Source organism: Gigantopelta aegis, chromosome 10 (genome assembly GCF_016097555.1).
Source record: "Gigantopelta aegis isolate Gae_Host chromosome 10, Gae_host_genome, whole genome shotgun sequence".
Taxonomy (NCBI): domain Eukaryota; kingdom Metazoa; phylum Mollusca; class Gastropoda; order Neomphalida; family Peltospiridae; genus Gigantopelta; species Gigantopelta aegis.
Window position 1 is genome coordinate 18,243,104 of NC_054708.1, and position 22,403 is coordinate 18,265,506.

At 37.4% G+C, this 22,403-nt stretch overlaps 1 protein-coding gene across 2 annotated transcripts in view; it reads right to left on the minus strand.

Annotated features, from left to right (window-relative positions):
- Window positions 1-2,527: 2,527 nt before the first annotated feature.
- LOC121384561 (amine oxidase [flavin-containing] A-like) overlaps window positions 2,528-22,403 on the minus strand; it is a 44,124-nt gene continuing 24,248 nt past the window's right edge. For both annotated transcript variants that reach the window (XM_041515014.1, XM_041515015.1), the window contains exons 13-14: window positions 3,842-3,953; window positions 2,528-2,889 (exon numbers count right to left, since the gene is read on the minus strand). In XM_041515014.1, coding sequence (XP_041370948.1) covers window positions 2,695-2,889; window positions 3,842-3,953 — 307 coding nt within the window. In that variant the 3' untranslated portion in view covers window positions 2,528-2,694. The remainder of the gene's footprint in view (window positions 2,890-3,841; window positions 3,954-22,403) is intronic.

A 22,403-nucleotide genomic window follows, 5' to 3' on the forward strand; every position in this document is an offset into this window, starting at 1 on the left:
GCGTTAAGATAGCTTTGAAAATATGTTGCCCAGGATTTTAGCGATGGTTGGACGGTGTTTCTGTCCATGTTCTATGAAAAAAGTTTTGGTTTTAAGACTGTACATTTTTTGTCCCTGAATGAAAGACTATAATGCTCAAAGTAATGTGGACCATGGGATGTATTGAAACCATTGTGAAGGAAGGAGAATTGCAACACCTGCAGTTGCCCACGGCAATTAACAGTGCCATGGAAGTTTAATTCTCCATGGCACTTTTTTGCCCTAGGCCATATTAAATTTTGTTTCAACAGCATGTTTTTTTCTTAATTTTCTTAAATGTTTCCAATTATAATATCAATAAAGCCAGTTGTGGTCACTTTTATTTCTTTCTTTTTTAAACATAAATATTATTACTGAAGAAAAACCCACACAAGAGATAACCCAGTAATGTTGGTTAAAGAGGTAAAAAAAAGGGTAAGATTTTGTGTTACATTGTTGTTCAATAGTCCGTAAGTATATTTATCCTGCAATCACTGTATTCATTGTCAAGATATGATGACTGGATAAATCTCTATATTTTTGGTCAGTGACCAAAAATATAGGTCACGTGCCATAAGCCCAACTCAACTCGAGTATTTCAGACTAGATTTTCAATAAACATACTTTTTAAATCATTTGTTTTAGTACAGTAAATGAAAATAAATTTTAGTTTTGTGATAACAATACAACACTTGTATATTTGTTTATGAATTGGAGTTTAGAAACACTTTTTGAATGTGACAGAATGTAGCTAGCATCTTACAAAGAATGACATCATGTATCTTGTATGACATCATCCAGCAAAAGCCTTGATAGGTTGACGATACTCGATTCGCAGACACAAAAATGGAATAAATAATGATTTTCCGACTATTCCTGTAGAATTGCAGGATAAAGAAATAACTTGTTACTGTTTTAAGATATCGGCTTTATCTTGCTCAGGTCGAATGGCGAATGCAGCTCGGCAGAGCCTCGCTGCATTCGCCATTCTAACCTTTGCAGAATAAAGAAAGAAAGAAAGAAGTGTTTTATTTAACAACGCACTCAACACATTTTATTTACGGTTATATGGCATCAGACATATGGTTAAGGACCACATGGGCTACTCTTCCAATTAGCAGCAAGGGATCTTTTATTTGCGCTTCCCACAGGCAGGATAGCACAAACCATAGCCTTTGTTGAACCATTTATGGATCACTGGTCCGTGCAAGTGGTTTACACCTACCCAATGAGCCTTGCGGAGCACTCACTCAGGGTTTGGAGTCGGTATCTGGATTAAAAATCCCATGCCTAGACTGGGATCCGAACCCAGTACCTACCAGCCTGTAGACCGATGGCCTGCCACGATTGCAAGATAAAGCCAATATCTTAAGACAGTAACCTGTTGTTCCCTATATACCCGTATATATTTTTAACTGGTGTTCTTGACTATTTCAATGTGAAGACTGACTTCCAAAGCAGTTCGAAAATTTATAGCAATTAACAAATTTTAAGCAATACATTTTTTATTTAAGACAAGTTTTATATTTCCATCAAATCACTCTCACTCACTCACTCTCTCTCTCACACACACACACAAACAAACAGTATGGCAGTACAGATCTGATGTGCAATTGAATAAAACAAATTAGCTTTGAAATGTCCAACAAGTATTTAATGGTATTTTTATACAATATACAGACTGTACTATAAATGATGACGATGATTGTTATATATGTCAAAATATAAGTGTATTTACACATTTGATTCATCATCCCCCTAAAGCCACTGGTTAATGATAGGTAATTAAAAATATTTTTTTAAAATTGAACAAAAGGTTTCTCTAAATGCCATCACTAGATTACCATTATTCAACAAGCATTCCGAGAGTACTGCTAAAGCAATACATGTCCCCTACCAGGTCCAACACATTTTTGGTATCTCCTAAATTCAAGTGCCATAACTGTCAAAAATGGGTAAACTGCCAAGAAAGTTAAATTTGACCTGTGACAGTACATAATAAGCTATATAAAAAATTTCATCTCAATATCTTCAGGCTAAGTTCAAGGGGAATAACTGTGAAAAATGGATAAATTGCCTGTAACAGTACATCATAAAGCTATATATAAAATTTCAGCTCAAATCTTAAGGTATTCTGAAAAAGAAACATCGTGATAACTATAAGTGGACTAATAACTAAGAGCAAAGTTACAGACTTGCAGACTTTGAAAATCATGTTTTAGCTAATAGTTTAACTTGTAATCACTTGTAATTATCACTGGATATTAATAAAAACACAAATTAATTTTCCACTTTACAGCTTGTTATGAATTATGTATCAATGCAACAGAATATGAGTTTCTTTCTCAGTATGTACATTTCATTTCATTTCAACTTTCGTGCTTATATCCAATTAAGGTTCAAGCATGTTGTCCTGGGTACACACACCTCAGCTATCTGGGCTGTCTGTCCAGGACAGTGGGTTAGTTGTTAGTTGGTTAATGGTTAACGTGAGAGAAGAGGGTGTAGTGGCCTTACACCTACCCATTGAGCCTGTAAAAACTAACTTTGGGTTGGAGCCGGTACCGGGCTGCGAACCCTGTACCTACCAGCCTATAGTCCGATGGCTTAACCACTGCACCACCGAGGCCAGTCAGTATGTACAGAACACCCGGCAATCAATAATGATACACTATGTTAATTAAGGTATTTGTAAACAAAACATGCCACAGTAGTTACTATTAGTGACAGAGAGATCTGAATGAAACCAGACACTGATGGGAGTGACCTCTCTAGCCAGGTCAAGGTCAGTCGTCTAGCAGGATGATCCAGTGATTCAGGTTCACTTTGCCAAATGTCTGACTCTTTGATTAACCCCAACCTGTGAAGTACCTGAAATAATTTAAACATAGACTTTTTTTAACAACATTTCTATAATAATGTCCATGACAGAATACTATACTGCTATCATTATGACTTCATAATCAATAAATATAGTATAGTTTCGCTATAACTGAAAACCCCCCCCACATCATGCTGATTGTAGGGCATTTCTAACCACCATTTCCCCAATTAGTTATTCCCTCTTATGAATAAAACTACACTGTTATTGGCCACAAATGTATTGCTTTACAGTTTATTTATGAAAATACCTACAGCTAGTCATAAAGTCTACATTTGAAGATTGTGAGTGATTCCATACAAGAATTCCAAAACCAGTGGATTGTCATAATCTCTGAGAACATTTTGAAGCTTGTCGGTCACATCTTATATGTGCAATGTTGAGGTGTGGTGAGTCTTCTCCAGCCAGTGACTGGCTCAAAATGACCTCACTTTGCACCTGGTCTTTCTTCAAGACATCCATGAAATCCCAGATGCTTGGATGGCAAGCATTCACAGTGGTTGTTTGTGTGAGGCAATCATTCACAAACTCCTGTCATGGTAGTTCCACATGGAATGTGGAAAGCTCTCCTACCATGCCATTTTGCTTTTCTAGGAAATACCTCGTCCAAGTAATTTGGAACAAAGTGGAGATTTTTCTTGTGTGAGGTCAAATGTTGCAGGTACATCAGCAACTTTGGTATTCATGTAATTAATCAAAGTTAAGAAACAAACTATTACTGGTCTCCGAAAATTGGGGAGGGGGAGGGAGTAACCAAGAGAAACGAAGTGAAAAGATCTAGGGAGAAATGGTTGGATGGGGGATATCCCTACAGTAGTTCATTTGTCCTTGATGACGCTGTCAGTAAAATGCTGGACAATGTTCAATGATAAAGGCCTTAAGTGTACTGAATTTCTTATTGCATGTCAATTTTCTTTTACCAAATATATTCCTCTAACTTACCTCCCTTGCAGCCCGTTCTCCAGCTTGAATGGCTCCATCCATGTAACCCAACCATTCAGTGGCCGTCTCAGTACCTGCAAAGTGCAGTCGATTGATTGGTTCACGAAGTGTCCTGAAACAAATACAAAGTCCCATCAGACAAAATTATATAATTTAAATATCAGTATACAGTAAATAGTAGATAAATCTGAATGACAAAACCCTAATACACGATCAGGGTCGTATCTCTGCACAATGCAATCAAAAGGGCATATAGGAGGACAGCCACTCACTAGGAGATCCTTTACTGGATATTTTATCCTTGCACAGCCAGAGGACTGCCATTCAGACTAAGGAAGGAAAGAAGGAAATGTTTTATTTAACGATGCACTCAACACATTTTATTTACGGTTATATGACGTCAGACATATGGTTAAGGACCACACAGATATTTAGAGAGGTAACCCGCTGTCGCCACTTCATGGGATACTCTTTTCGATAAACAGCAAGGGATCTTTTATATGCACTATCCCAGACAGGGTAGTACATACCACTGCCTTTGATATACCAGTCGTGGTGCACTAGCTAGAACGAGAAGTAGCTCAATGGGCCCACCGATGTGGATCGATGCCAGACCGACCGCACGTCGAGCGAGCGCTGTACCACTGGGCTACGTCCCGCCCACTCAGAGACTAGTTTACAAAATCAAAACATGCACCGGACAGAGCTTACTGGAATATACTCCAGTAGGGGTTGTTTTCCTACATCAACATGCATTCAAAATAACAACAGAAATTGCAATACACATATAAATTATAACATTACTTGAGGGTTTTATCTACATATTTAAGCTCTATGGTTCTTGATATTTTGAATGAATAAAGAACCAACAGAAGAGGTTTTGACCTATAAACCAAATAATAATAAGCAATCTGATTGCTTTGATTTTTCAACGACACCACTAGTAGGCTATGAGCCAGACTCCAAAATTTTGGCCATATGAGGGGAATAAGGCTCATAGTGATTTTTGACTAGGTATATACCCCTGGAGTTAAAAAATATGTGACAGCATTGGAACGGTGGTAGCTTTTAGTATGTTATCACCCTTTGTATAAGCCTAACCTAAAATAAACTGAAGAATTTTGTTTTTCATTTTTATAAATGGGAGTGACAAAAATATTTATTTGATGTATTTCCTAAAAAAAGATTACACCAGAACAATTTTTAGATATATGGATTTGAAGGAAATTCATTATGAAATTCAGTTAATAAAATATATTTCATGTGACAAGATTATTTTTAAAATATTTTTTAAATTGTTAGCACTACTCCTTACCCGAAAAAGGAAAATTCCAAAAATTAAGACATTTTAAAGATTTCTTTTTAATTTCTTGTTTGTGTCCTGAAAATCATTTTTCAGAAACACCCTGAACTAATTTAAAGATAATATTTCATGCAAATATGACAAGATATTTTATATATTTTATCTAACAAAAACCATTTTGGTTGGATCCCTGTGAACCAGATCACTGAGATCATAATAAAGATAGACTCCTGGAGGCAGAGCCTGAAAGTTGGGAGTTAAAACGGTATTATTAACAGCTGAGCACAGCAGTACATTCCTACATGTGTAGGTCAGTTAAAATGTAACAAATAAAAATTCCATCATACTTACTGACCAAGAATAAAAAAAAAGAGTCACGGAAGCAGTATCAGCAGTTGCTTTCGTCATCAAAGAATAAGTTCATTCACACAAATTGACCTCATTAGCATTTCCTGAGATATTACCACCTTTAGACTCATAAATGTTTTTAAGTGTGAGAGACTAGAAAAAGAAGTTTAGCAATATGTATACAAAGGAAGTAAGAGCAAGAGTGAGAGTGGTCACCATAAAAGCAGATTGATTGCATCCTAGTGGTGGCACAAGGACACATGCTCCAAATGGAGGGTCTTTTAATTCAATACCTTGGATAAGGGGCGAGATGTAGCCCAGTAGTATAGCGCTCGCTCGATGCGACGTCGGTGGGCCCATTGGACTATTTCTCGTTCCAGCCAGTGCACCACGACTGGTATATCAAAGGTCATGGTATGTGCTACCGTGTTTGTGGGATGGTGCATATAAAAGATCCCTTGCTGCTTATCGAAAAGAGTAGCCCATGAAGTGGTGACAGCTGGTTTCCTCAATACCTGTGTAGTCCTTAACCATATGTTTGATGCCATATAACTGTAAATAAAATGTGTTGAGTGCATCATTAAATAAAACATTTTCCTTCAATCCCTTGGACCATTACCGTGAGCTCTGTCTACACAAGATTTATTACTTAGAAAGACTAACAAAGCCACTTTAGCCTTGAAATTGCTGACCAGCTTCTGGGAGACCCAGTACATTTGTTTTGTTTTAGTTGGGTCAGGTATGGATTCCCTCAGAGAACTAAACACTCTAAAGTAAAGGCATTCACATGTCTGTTCTGTGACCTCAGTGCATCATGCACTAAGGTCAGTCATCTCGGTTACAGTAGATGTCATCAGCCTCAGATACTTCTGTGAAAAATATTGAGAGGAGTATCTGGAGCCGGAAATGAATGTACCAAGCCTTACTAGCAGAGGATGGGCAGAGGATTGTTATAAAACTAAATGATAGTTAAAAGGAATTTCTGAAACTGAAATATTGCATTATACAAAACTTAGGCACAGCAATGTATGTACGTGTATTACCATTGCTAAAATTCTCAATTTCAAAATTTTATTAAATGTTTTTTACAATGATATTTAACATTACTACAAGGTGTGACAAATGTCACCGACAGGGACTGCTTAATGATAAAGTAGCATTGGGCTGAAATAGGTTGTTTTACCATGTGTGGTCGTATTTCTAAAATTATTATTTTAGGGTTGGGTCAGGTAAAGGGTGATAATACTCAAAAGCTACCACTATTCCAATGCTATCTCCTATTTTCCAACCCTAGTTATGCATACCTTCCTAAAAATACTATGAGCCTTATTCCCCAATATGATAACAATAAACCCTATTGGCTCATGGATTATTTCCCTCATTTTCACATTTTCGACACCGATAATTGTGCTTTCTGCACTCAGTCGGTTTGGGGTTTATTCATAACCAAATTGAAAACGTGTATATATCAGATTCTATGACTGTACCATTTTAAATAATCTTTAATCCTTGTGATGGTATGTGCAGAGGTGAGGGGGAGAGAGGGAGGGAGGGAGGGGGAGAGAGGGAGGGAAGAGAGAGAGAGAGAGAGAGAGAGAGAGAGAGAGAGAGAGAGAGAGAGAGAGGAGTGACGGGAGAGAGACGGGAGAGGGAGGGAGGGAGAGAGAGAGAGAGAGAGAGGGGGAGAGAGAGAGAGAGAGAGAGGGAGGGAGGGAGGGAGGGAGAGAGAGACCGAGACCCTGACTGATAAGAAGATATCACAAAACCCGTGGGATTTACGTAGACCTCTGGTGTATTGATGCAGGTTATATGTACATCTAGGTCAACTGCTGTGTGACCCTACCTTTAAGGAAGGAAGGAAGGAACTGTTTTATTTAGCGATGCACTCAACACATTTTATTAATGGTTATATGGCATCAGACATATGGTTAAGGACCACACAGATATTGAGAAAGGAAACCCGCTGTCCCCACTTCATGGGCTACTCTCTTCGATTAGCAGCAAGGGATCTTTTATATGCACCATCCCATAGACAGCATAGCACATATCATGGCCTTTGATGTACCAGTCGTGGTGTACTGGCGGGGATCGAGAGAGTGCTTTACCACTGGGCTACGTCTCGCCCCCTACCTTTAAGGCTGCGAGGTACTGGGTTCACATCCCGGTACCGGCTCCAACCCAGACCAAATCTAAATGGCTGAGTTTGGAAGTCCAAGACTGCTACACAGACTTCTCTCTCAGTAATCACTAGCCACTGATTACCCAATGCAAAAACAGTCCATCCAAATAACTGTGGTGTGTTCCAAGGACAGTGTGCTGGAACGTTTAGTTGATTACACAAAAATATAGGGTGTGGGTGGGGTGGGGGGTGGGGGGTGGGGTGGAAGGGCAGACATGACTAACAAACCAGCTCATGGCTAGCATCTACGTAATGAACACGTCTGATTCAGTCAAACCACTGATTCAGTGATGTGGTTGGAAGTACCACCGATTCAGTCATACCACTGATTCAGTCATACCACTGATTCAGTCATACCACTGATTCAGTGATGTGGTTGGAAGTACCACTGATTCAGTGATGTGGTTGGAAGTACCACCGACTCAGTCAAACCACCGACTCCGTCAAACCACCGATTCAGTCATACCACTGATTCAGTCAAACCACCGATTCAGTCATACCACCGATTCAGTCATACCACTGATTCAGTGATGTGGTTGGAAGTACCACCGACTCAGTCAAACCACCGATTCAGTCAAACCACCGATTCAGTCATACCACCGATTCAGTCATACCACTGTGGTTGGAGGGCCCGGATCTAACTCAGTCAGCACAGCATTCGCGTGGGATGAATGGGTCGGATGATCGAATCACTACGGTAGACTTATTTTCTCATTGGGTTTTTCAACCAGTACTCCATGACTGGTTTATAAAAACCGTCGTATGTGCTGTCCTGTCTGTGGGAAATGCATATAAAAGACCCCAGTGAGTACAGACTATAGTAATTGGGTAAGCACCGTTATTATTTTTTTTATTGTTTACGTCCGGATAGAATTTTATTTTGTGGATTGTGGAGTCAAAAAAAAAGAGTATCTCTCGTTAACCATGTTGTCAATTCTGAAAGAGCCTCCAGCAATATCTAAATACACAAAATAAATTTTCAAAACTGGAATTTGTTTTATTATTTTATTCAACACACAAATATGAAACTGTAAACTATAAAAATTGTATAATAGAAGCATCGCATGTTGTGGAATATGTTTGCTAAATGGAATGTTCACTGTTCGCTGTTCCGTTACGTCCTTTAATTGTCATCAGTTCAATATAAAATGACTTTAAAGATTCGACACATGCATTGAAACTGTCCTGTTGTCCTGTTTTCGTTCTTCTCTTACACAATGCTTTGACGTCTTTACATGTATTGTCACCAAGGTGACAATGAATGTGTCTGCATGTCTATAAAATAAATCTGTTAAACGGATATATTGCTGCGTTTGTCTGGACATGTCTCATTTGTTGTCTTGATGATCTTGTGATATTCGGAAAGCTCCTCACTTCAATGGGTTCTCTATTTTGGAAACAATATTTAGAAACATATTTACAGCGAACTTGCCTTGCAAACTGAGATGTTAGTTGGTATGTCTGAAACACATTTGGCAATCTGATGTGTTGCTGAGGTTCTGCAGTCGTTTCGGTTTTGATATTTTGATGTCTTGATGTTCTTTTGATTTTCGGAAACTTCCACACTTAAATGAGTTCTATTCTTGTATGTCATTTTAACACATATACAAAGGACACTTTTGGCAGACCATTTACTGTTTCATTTCTTCTGAAGTATCAGTTTCTAACCGATTCCCTGCTGATGCTCCCCATCCTTGTCTCAGTTATGTAGTACATTCTTTCTGCAAGAGCAGAACCTCTTTTTCCATCAGCAAAACCTCTTCTTCCATCGACTAAAGCGAAGTCATCCCCGATGGCACCACCTCTCCAGGGATCTCCACCTTCCACATTGCTGCTATGATACAGCATCAGCTTTGATGGCAGAACAATGGACATGATGATAGGGTCTCGTCGTCACTTCTCAATTTCAAAGAAAATGTCTCTTCCAGCATCTACAGCTACCAGTTTTGCATGTATGAAACAAACCCTTAGTAAACCTCACTTTTATACCTAGACACTAATGAAATATACGCGTGCTTCAAACACATGATTCGAGGTAGCCACCGGAATCATAGCTAGGACTGATGAAAACCAAGGATTTAGAAAGGATAGTCACCATAATCGTTGCTATAATCAGACTGTGAACAACAGTTATGGCAATAACCTAGAACTTTAAGTACGGTCGTTAATACGAAATCAATGGTTGTTCCCGCAGCAAGCTTATTTTAACCGTTTAGATAGAGTTATTTTTCATCTTTACAATATTCTCTTTCTGGTACATTTTGTATATACTTTAATATAATTTTAGAATCATTTATAACCTGTTTTTTTAAAGATACCATTTAGAGACCAGTCATATGGCTACCAGAAAGAGGCTCTCCATTGATTTATTAATCATCGGCTGTTGGATGTAAGACATTTATTAATTTTGACATATAGTCTTAGAGAGGAAACCCTCTATATTTTTTCCATTAGCCCATTTGGCTATTTCTCGTTCCAGCCAGTGCTCCACAACTGGTGTAACGAAGGCCGTGGTATGTACTATCCTGTCTGTGGGATGGTGCATATAAAAGATCCCTTGCTGCTAATCGAAAAGAGTAGCCCATGAAGTGACGACAGCGGGTGTCCTCTCTCAATAACTGCCTTATCCTTAACCATATAACCGTAAATAAAATGTGATGAGTGTGTCGTTAAATAAAACATTTCCTTCCTTACTTCCTTTTTCCATTAGTAGCAAGGGATATTTTATATGCAAAAGACAGGGTAGCACATACCACAGCCTTTGATATACCAGTCCAGGTGTACTGACGGGGATCGATCCCAGACTGACTGCGCATCCTGCCCCAATAACAGAAAGTACAATTAATTTTTTTTGCTACATCATGTACACTGCTGCTTTGAATAAGGGAGTGCTATATGACGAAGACAAGCAAATATTGTTTTATGGGAAATTTGCAGAAGTTACAATCAAGTATTTGTGCAATATTTAAAAATAAAGAAATGAACCTCAGCTTTTGCGGGAGGGTTCGGATGAACCTTTCCCTCCCACCCCCCACCCCCCCCCCCCCCAAAATAAAAAAAATAAAAATACGGGCCTGTATTGAGATATGTTTCAAACACTAAGTTCTATTTAAATAGTCTGTAAGTTAAACCTTCAATGAATTTTGAAACGTCTCTTTGCCAATTCTTTAAAAACTTTTCTCAGAATGTCTTTACTGAGCTAAACATTTGCTTGTACCAAATATTATTTAGGCCAAGCTTGTAAAATATATATCTAACACAGATAATCCATTTTATGGCTTGTTGCACATTGTATATAGTCATGAATAGAATAAAATAGAATAGAATAGAAGAGAAGAGAAGAGAAGAGAAGAGAAGAGAGAAGAGAATAGAAGAGGAGAACAGAATAGAATAGAAGAGAATAGAAGTGAAGCGAAGAGAAGAGAAGCAAGCGAAGCAAAGAGAAGAGAACAGAACAAAACAGAATAGATGTTTAATGACACCTCAGCATGAAAAATACATCGGCTATTGATAAATGCAAAAATAATGTGATGATAAACATCAATATAAAAATTCAAGAATTAAATAAAACCAGTGTAAAGAACTATAGTCAAGAAATAATAATTTGTAGATCTGTACTGAATTAAAAATAGACGTTGTTTTGTCGTCTCCTTCTAGTTACGTTTGAAATGTTTTGATATGGTCTTAGCTTGTTATTAATAAAAAATAACATTTTGGATAATGTGGATAATAAAGATATTATTACACTCACTTGTGTACTGATTTTACGAAACTCATGTCAAGACTCATGCATATCCCTCGCACTTACTCGGGTAATACAAGTATCCCGACACTCGTTTCGAAAAATCAGTACGATACACAAGCTTGTGTAATAGTCTTTATTATTACCCCAGCGGTCACTCATAATGGGGGAAATGTTTTTCACATTTTCTCAGTGGGAAATATTATACATTGGTTTAACATACACTGCTATTGGATGATTAGACACACAAAAAAAACCAATGACCTTGTCGGTAGTAAATATTATGTCATCACGATTTGGCAAAGCACACGAAATAACATCTCGTAGTTTAAAGCATTTGCCTTTATGTATTTCTGATTTCAATGTTAAACTTGTAATAAAATGGTAGTTTAATGCAATTCATTAGAGATTTTTTATTTTACAGAATATATAGAATTTTAGTTTTTGAAAGTTATTTGTGAATGGTGATTAATATACAAAGTTAAACCAATACCTAGAACAGTGTAAAGTGGTTAATGTCGTTTCTATATACATGGACGTATATGGAAACATTTTGAGATGGACCTTCTTATTAATAATAACAATAAAAAAGAACAATAATAATATGGAGAATAAAAAACTTATTACACTTGTGTGCGTATTGTACTGATTTTACGAAACTTGCTCGGGTTAATACAATAATCCTGACACTTGTTTCGTAAAATCAATACAACACACACGTTCGTATAATAATCTGTATACATCACTTCTGTGTACTATGCTTATTTAATAATGATGGACACTTACATATCTGAACATAGATGGAAAAAAAAAAAAAAAAAAAAAAAAAAAAAAAAAAAAAAAATCTTGTTCGCAGTTTAGTCAACATGACAGGAGTGGATTAATGTATATTCATATTTTGTGTAACCTTTCTAAAGGAAATGACAGTATTTCACCATTTTGCATTTTGTTCCTTTTCTTAAAATTAATTAATTTTAGGGAACAAAATAATGTAATAGGAGGAATAAAAATCTGTACGATTGGAGAAAAACTTTTTTCGGATTTTGGGCGAGACGTAGACCAATGGTAAAGCGCTCGCCTGATTGCTTGGTCCGAGATCGATTCCCGTCGGTGACCAATTGGTCTATTTCTCGTTCCGGCCAGTGCCGTGGTATGTGCTATCCTGTTTATGGAATGCTGCATATAAAAAAAAAATCCTTTGCTAGTCATGGAAAAATGTAGTGCGTTTCATTTCTGAGACTATATGCTCAGTAGCCAATGATTTTTTGGGATTTGTTTTTCTCAGAATATTGTAAACATCTGAAAGCCAGGAAGTTCTGTCATTCCTCCAATAGTGAATAACAGAATAGCAACATATACCGGGACACTCCTTTGTTATGTAGCATTTTGTTATGTTGAGAATACCAAGGTTAAAATCAAATGGCAGGTGATGCTATATTATTCATGCATTGTTATATATTTTAAAATTACCAACCAACCAACCAACCTCCCTCCCCCCCCCCCCCCCCCCCCCCCCCTCCCCTCCCCCTCTCCCTCTCCTCTCTCCTTCTCTCTCTCTCTCTCTCTCTCTCTCTCTCTCTCTCTCTCTCTCTCTCTCAGATCAATCCCCATCGGTGGACCCATTGGGCTATTTCTCGTTCCAGCCAGAGCTCCACAACTGGTATAACCAAGGTCATGGTATGTACTATCCTGTCTGTGGTATGGAGCATATAAAAGATCCTTTGCTGTTAATCGAAAAGAGCAGCCCATGAAGTGGCAATATCTGTGTGGTCCTTAACCATATGTCTGACGCCATAAAACCGTAAATAAAATGTGCTGAGCGTGTCATTAAATAAAACATTTCTTTCTTTCTTTCCTCCCCTCTCTCTCTCTCTCTCTCTCTCTCTCTCTCTCTCTCTCTCTCTCTCTCTCTCTCTCTCTCTCACAGACATGATAGCACAAACCACAGCCTTAGATATACCAGTTGTGGTGCACTGGCTGGAAACCTATGTGTTTTCGTTATATACATAGGTACACATTACAGAAAGAAACCTGACAGCACTGCATTTCAACAATGTTTTCGTTAAATATGTAGGTACATATTTCAGGAATAAACCCGACAACCAACACTCACTCCCATTAAAAAATGTTTCCGTAGTGCTGTTGGTTTGATATGTGAAATATGTGTTATCAGCGAACTCGAAAATAATCTATCTACGTAGAGGGAGAGGGAGGGGGAGTGGGAGAGAGAGAGAGAGAGAGAGAGAGAGAGAGAGAGAGAGAGAGAGAGAGAGAGAAAGAGAGAGAGAGAGAGACTGAAGTCGAATGATCTATCGCCTTTATTTGATTTGATTTTCCTTTCCACCATCTTCACCAGTACACCACGATTGGTACATCAAAGGCTGCGGTATGTACTATCCTGTTTGTGGGGAAAGTGTTTTTGTTCGGTCAGAATAACATAGCGTTGACCAGTGCGAAAGGTTCGGGGCAGGTGTGCCAGAAGTTATGGGGTGGGTGATGGTGGTGGTGGTGTTGCTGGTGATGGTGGGGGTGATCTAGACTGTATCAATGTTTCCTCGGAAAATATATGTAAAATAAGGAAATTTTGCTTGAGCAGAGGTGGGTGGGGGTAGGAGGGAGTCGACCCCTGAAAATTAAAGTCCAAAGTAACCTTTTACACGGAGAGAAAATAATCTTGGGTAAAGTTGACTGTGCGGTAAACTAATCAACTCAATGGGGAAGAAGTTGGGCGACATTTAAAGACTGCTGTTCCAGGAAACGATTGCAGAGTAGACCACTCACAAGAATCTTCTACATCATGGGGGACGGTGTTGTTATCCGTGGCAGAATCTGGGATGAGACAATGCTGAACCTATCCTTGGTGTCCTTCATCACAGGTGGCCAGCCTCCTGGTGAGGTTTTACAACCGTGGACAATGACCGACCTTGGACAATGACTGCAAGAGTATCGCTGGTGTATCGCATTGAGGTGGGGCCACATGTTGGGGCCATGTGTTGGGGTCCAGCCTTATGAGGAGCGCTTGCAAACAGAACCCTGCACTGTGTTTGTTTATACCTGGGCATAATCCTCTTAAGAGCTTCCCTCCCCTAAGGTCATGGGATTGGCGCAAACTTGCAAATGATGTTTGCGGGATTTAGCTTGGTTGGTCGAGCACACCTGCCTCAGGTGCTTGCACTGTGGGATCGGACCACCGATAGAGGTTTAGTTTCATAGAATATATTCTCACATAGAAATTAATGGTGTAATCAATGGTGGTGTGTACAGTAAAAATGTCCCATATAGACTCCTAGACACCATGTACAATTTTATATTTTAAAACTTCCTTCACTACCACACACCCAAAACCAAAACTATTTTCCATTTTATTACCATTATCTTTTCGTCTTCTTTTTTTTTTGGCACTGTAACATATTTGTTTATTTGTTTATCTGTACTAGACTTGGTTACCTGTATATCTCCATTGTTATGAACATATATGTATATTGATGTGCAGTCGGCTGGGGATTGATTCATGTCTGTGCCCAATGGGCTATTTCTCGTTCCAGCCAGTGCACCACGACTGGTATATCAAAGGCCGTGGTATGTGCTACCTGCCTGAGGGATGGTGTATATAAAAGATCCATTGCTATTAATGGAAAAATGTAGCGGGTTTCCTCTCTAAGACTATATAAATCAATGTGCTCTAGTGTTATCGTTAAACAAAACAAACTTTAATATATGTATTTAATATATATATATATATATATATATATATATATATATATTTATTACATACCCATTAAATCTTACTATATAAATACAGCCCTGAATACAAAAATTAAATACACTTTTCCGTATTCAACTCAACTGCCGGAACTATGCCGTATTCAACACTACTATTTATAGCACATGGTTACCGGGAATGCCCATAGCGATATGTAAAGAAAGTTGGTGCTTGGTTTGAATTGCCTATTAAAGCAGTTAACTGTTATGATTTTTAAAACGCTATTTTGTGGAACATTTAAACTGAAAACGGTGACAAATATTTACAATTTAATGAGCGCGCTACCAAAACTAGACAAAAACACTACTCACCAATGAGCTTTTAATCCACGAATAAGGTCGAAAACAGTCAGGTTTTGGATCCTTGTTTTGGCTTCATACACAATAAATAAAACATATCCAACGGTAATTTTGTGATATGATATATTTGACAAAAAGGTACTTTTTATTTCTTTCATCTTTTAAAACTTAAAATTAATATTTTGCCCAAAATAAAAAATACCCACCTGTAAACAGCGTTGTCTGCTTGTTATAGGAATTTGACCGGGGTCAAGGTTAGTAGACTAGTTTTTATTTTAATGTGGCGAAGCATTGTAATAATATAGCTAATTTTGAATTTAAATGACATCAGTATTCCAATGACGTCACTTTGCATCTCCTTACAATAACCATAAACTGGGTACATGACGTTTCCTTTTTAAGGAAAAATTACAATGCAAAATTGTCATTGATTTATTTATTTTTTTTATATTTCAAATGCACCTGAATTGTGTTTGAACAAAATCTTGTGATTATTTTTTTTTACCTTTTACGAAATATGGATTTCTAGTGAACTTACGGTAAGATATGCTATATTTATTGTGTACGAAGCCAAAACAAGGGTGCAAAAAGTAACTGTCATCGACTTTAGCAACAATGACGTCGCATGCACCATCTTCTCACGTAGAAAATTTTGATGAACTGACAACCGGATTATTCAGTGGAGTGATGATTTATGGAGGCACATTTAATATAAACTTCAACTTTTCAGCAACGAGTAATTCCATGAACATCAATAAAAGAAAAGACACCGATGATGACACAGACACTGACTGAACAATTCTTGACATTTTTCTTCGTTGATAAATCTGGCGCGCTGAAGGTTGCGCTGAAGGTTTTGTGACGTATTACGAGCAAATTAAATATTTCATTGTTCGTGAATTTTAGCTATTACATTGTCTTTAAAAGGCATTTTAGACAATATCATTAAAATTATAGGTATTTTTCACTCATTCTTTCTTATTTCTGTTTATTGTTTAAATAGAACTGTATTCCTATGTGTAATAATTGGTAGTTCATCGGTCCGCGTAGTAACACAGCTGATCTAGTTGTGTAAATTGAGAAATCCCCATCATTAGCTAGCAGTTTTACAATTTTTTAACTATTATTTGGGAACAAAATTCCAATTTAGGGTATGTAATAAATAAAAAACTACATACATGTGGTTTTCTGATTTCTGTATTCCACGAGTGTATTTCCTGCCGGAAACCCCTCTGCCTGCGGCATCGGGGTTTCCTGCAGGAAATACACTCGTGGAATACAGAAATCAGAAAACCACATATATGTAGTTTTGTCTATATATATATATATATTTGTATATATATATATATATATATATATATATATATATACACACACACACACACATACATACATACATACACATGTATGTAGAAGGGTGGGATCTAGCTCAGTCAGTAGAACATTCGCCTTAAGAACTTGGGAAGTTTTTACCTATCCCAACCAGCGCCCCATAACGGGTATACTAAAGTCCGTGGTTTGTGCTGTCCTACCTGTGGGGAAAGTGCATATAAAATATCCCTTGCTGCTAGTAGAAAAATGTAGCTGGTTTCCTCTGAAGACAACGGGGAACAATGTTTCACATTCAATAGTCAATGATTTACAAAAACTACCTCATGCATTTAAGGTGATCTTAGGCTAGAGTATCTGGAGCAACAACCAAATGTGCCAAGCCCTATTGGTAGAGAGTGGATGATTGAAAAGGAAGAAGGAGCTGAAGTTATTCTGGATCTGCTGGCTTGAAGTTGTCCAAAGTTGAGTACACTGCCAAATTGCAGCAATGTATGTAGCAAATGGACTGCCAATAAATTACACTGATATGTAGACTACTGGACTACGGGAAAAGTACAAATGAGGATGAGAGAAATGAATATTATTAACATATTTCTCCTGAACACTTTATACATTGTTTACAATGGTTCATTCATTCATTTATACTTATTTTTGTGCTTCTGCTCAATTAAGGTTCAAGCATGCTGTCCTGGGCATACATCTTAACTATCTGTGCTGTCGGTCTAAGACAGTGGGTTACCGTAATAGTTAGTGAGATATAATTCAGTGTAGTGACCTTACACCTACCCACTGAGTCGTCAAATTCATGTTACTATAAAATTTTAGTTGATGTCAGAAGAATATGCTTCAACAGCAGCAGGGAAATGAAATACAATTTATAAAAATAATCAAAAAGTTTTTTTTCGTTTGGGGAAGGGTAATGCTATTTAACATTACCACAGGTGTGACAAATGACATTGACAATGACAGCTTAATGATAAAGTAGCACTGGGTTGAAATAGGTTGTTTCATCTTGTGTTGATAGTATTTAAAAAAAAAATTAGGGTAGGGTCAGGAAAAGGGTGATAATACTCAAAAGCTACCACTATTCCAATGCTATCACATATTTTCTAATCCTAGATACCCTAGATATATTCATGTATATGTATGTGTGTATGTATATATATATATATATATATATATATATATATATATATATATATATATATATATATGTGTGTGTGTGTATCTGTGTGTGCATGTATGTGTATATGTGTGTATTTATGTATGTGTGTATGTATACATGTGTGTATATGGATATATGTATGTCTATATGGGTAGTTGTATGTAAATGTATATGTAGGTGTGTTTATACATGTATATACTAATAATCATGTCTGTATTATTTATTTGATTGATTGATTAATTGATTGAATAATTGGTTAATTTTTTTTCAATCAGTCAGGTATTTATCATTAATTCATTCATTCGGGCCTTTTGAAATGTTGTTAATCATAGACATGAGCGCTTGTACAATGTTTCTTATTAATTGTTTTATATTGTAGGGATGAGATTATGTAAATAATTATGTATTACAGTGCTACCCTACGAACTTGCAATCTTTTCTGAAAATAGTAATTATCTCTAACTAGTATTAGTCACTATAGCGTTATATATACGATAACAAATTGTTTAAGGTCGGGAAAAGGGGCCTAACCCTTGACCATGAGTTTTTACTTTACACCTTCTCATTATTTTACACTATTGTTTCTCACCTATTCTGTCCTATCTGCGCTCTCTACCTTGTTGCACCAACATTGTAAATATAACTATTTACTTCTTACTCACCACTTTATATCTTTCTTTTACATTTTCTTCTGGGGGAGTATTAGAATTAGATATCGTCTTATTAACTATATATTTCCAAATAAGCTACATTCACAGAAAAATAAAATAAAGACTAATATACTCTTCAAAAAAAGAAATGCAAAAGGGTACAAATGGGTTATAACTCCGATTTTATGTTTCCTACCGGTTCATGCTTTGTGAATATAAGGTCATTGCATGTCCCAAACACATTCCCACGTTTACATTCGATAAAACGCAGCTACTGTACAATAAAGTTCCAAAATGTGAATATTCGCAAAAACGCAGCCACGTGCAAACCATGTCACCACTGCACGTGCGTTGTCTGCACGTGCAACATGAACACCGACAGTATAAAAGTGCAGGGTGTTCGCTTGCCTGGCCTCTGTATCTGGCCGACAGTTGACAATCCAGGACATGCCACGTCTCAGTGAACCGCAGAGAAACAATGCCATCGGCCGACTAGACGCAGGCGAATCCAGAACGGCCGTTGCCAGGGCATTCCATGTGTCCCCAAGCACCATCTCCAGACTGTGGGACCGTTACCAGCAACATGGATCAACACGTGACCTCCCTAGATCCGGTCGACCACGGGTCACTACCCCCGGGCAGGACCGCTACATCCGGGTACACCACCTTCGGGAACGATTGACTACTGCCACCTCCACAGCCGCAGCAATACCAGGTTTGCGCAGGATATCCGACTAGACCGTACGGAACCGCCTACGTGAGGTAGGAATTCGTGCCAGACGTCCAGTTCGAGGTGTCATCTTAACACCACAACACCGTCGACTCCGACTGCAGTGGTGCCAGATTCATCGACAATGGCCTCAACTGCGATGGAGACAGGTGTGGTTCAGTGACGAGTCCCGATTTCTGCTCCGACGTCATGATGGAAGATGTCGTGTGTATAGGCGTCGTGGTGAACGTTATGCGGCAAACTGCGTGCAGGAAGTGGACAGATTCGGCGGGGGTAGTGTCATGGTGTGGGCAGCCATTTCACACACTGGCAGAACTGACCTGGTCCACGTGCAGGGCAACCTGAATGCACAGGGCTACATTGACCAGATTCTCCGGCCACACATCGTTCCAGTTATGGCCAACGCCAACGCAGTGTTCCAACATGACAACGCCAGGCCTCACACAGCACGTCTCACAACGGCTTTCCTACAGAACAACAACATTAATGTCCTTCCTTGGCCATCGATATCACCGGATTTGAACCCAATTGAGCATCTATGGGACGAGTTGGACCGACGCCTCCGACAGCGACAACCACAGCCCCAGACCCTGCCCGAGCTGGCAGCAGCCTTGCAGGCCGAGTGGGCCACCATCCCCCGGGACGTCATCCGTACTCTGGTTGCTTCAATGGGCAGGCGGTGCCAGGCAGTTGTCAACACACGCGGAGGCCACACCCGGTATTGACTCCAGATGACCTTGACCTTGGTGGTGTGTCCTATCACTTACTCACAATGGACTAGAGTGAATTGTGAACAATCCTGCAACATTTGGTAATTATCGGACTCACCATTCAATAATGAAATCAATTCTCCAAATGTTGCGACAATGTGGTTTTGCGTTTCTTCTTTTGAAGAGTATATAAACCAGAAGAATACGAACTTGAAACAAAAACTTAGATTTATAATAAATTTCAAAAATAGAATATCATGGCTTGTTTGCAGATCCTAACACTTAACTGCCAGGGACTCGGAGATAAGGAAAAAAGAGCCGATGTTCTGAACTATTCAAAATCCAAGAAATATAGCATATATTGTTTACAAGACACACACTTTACGTCACAGTTAGAACCCTATATACAGATACGACACAGTGGGGATATAAATGTCTATTTAATTCTTACACTGGAAATTCTTGAGGTGTGGCAATTATGCTCAATAATAATTTTGAATATGTTGTTACAGATATAACAATAGAAGGAGAAAGACTAACTTTCATTACTATATATGCCCCTAATATAGATTATCCACAATTTTATAAACATATTTTTGAATGTATTGAAGACTTCCAAAATGAAAATTATATAATTTGTGGAGATTTCAATTTAATGTTAAACCAGTATCTGGATACAAAAAATTATTTACTTGTCAGCCATCTTAAATGTAAAAAGTAATTATTGATAAAATGGAAACGTTAGATTTAATAGATCCTTTCAGAGAACTTTATCCTAATCTTAGAAGGTATACTTGGAAAAATAAAACTCTTTTAAAACAAGCTACCGGTAGACTCGATTTCTTTCTAATGTCCAATAATTTGATTTCAATGGTAGAAAAGGTTATAGTGAAAAATAGTTATCCTTCTGACCATTCAGCAGTAGTTTTAAATATAAAGTTAATTCAAATAAAAAAGGGTCCAGGACTTTGGAAGTTTAATAATTCATTACTTAGAGATACAGAATATTGTAAGATGGTGAAGGAAACCATATCAAAAATAATACGGCAGTATGCCGTCCCTATATATAATTATGAAATCTTAGATTCTATACCAAAAGATGAAATTCAGTTTTCCATAGATAGTCAACTTTTTTTGGAAATGTTATTGATGGAAATAAGAGGCAAAACTATATAATTTTCAGTTTTTAAGAAAAAAAATTGTGATGAACTGGAAACAAAATTATGTGATGAAATTAAATTATTAGAAGATGAAAAGATGATTGATTTAGAACAGATTGAATCTAAAAAGTTTGAATTACAAGAGCTAAGAAAACAAAAACTTAAAGGACATTATATAAGGTCAAGAACAAAATGGATCGAAGAGGGTGAAAAACCAATAAAATATTTTTGTCATTTAGAATCCAGAAACTACTTTAGTAAACTAATTTCAAAAATAAAACTAGAAAATGTAACAATAGTTAAAGATCAGGAAGAAATCCTAAAAAAACTAAAGCTTTTTACCAAAACCTCTACTCAACTCCACCTGGACAAAATGATAATGATATTATGGAAAAACTTGCAAATTATAATTTTAATATTCTGACAAACGAAGATGCAGAAACATTAGAGGGGGAAATAATACACTCGGAAGTATTAACGTGTCTTAAAAATATGAAAAATTATAAGATTCCTGGTTCGGATGGGTTTACTGCCGAATTTTTCAAATTCTTCTGGATAGATTTTAGTCATTTTATTGTTCAATCTATCAATTACAGTTATGCTAAAAAAGAAATGAGTAATGTTCAAAAATTAGGAATCATAACATGTATCCCGAAACCAAACAAACCTAAAGAATTTCAAAAAAATGGTGACCAATAACTCTCATAAACTGTACATATAAACTGGCTTCAGGTTGTATTGAAAATCAAATAAAAAGGGTTCTTGATAAAAAAATAGACTCAGACCAAACAAGCTTTATTAAAGGAAGGTACATTGGTGAAAACATTAGATTAATTTATGATATTATGCATTATACCGAAGAACAAGATATCCCTGGTTTACTATTATTAATCGATTTCGAAAAAGCTTTTAATTCAATATCTTGGTCATTTATCAATAAAGTCTTAGACATTTTTAACTTCAAAACATCAATGAAAGCCTGGATTAAAACACTATATAGTAACTCAGTATCGAGAGTAATTCAGAATGGATTTCTTTCAGAGCCATTTAAACTAGAAAGAGGCTGTAGACAAGGTGTGATCCTTTGTCTCCTTATACATATATTTATTTTATGTGCTGAAATCATCACTATCATAGTAAAAAACTCCAATAATATAAAAGGTATCACTATAGATGGTGAA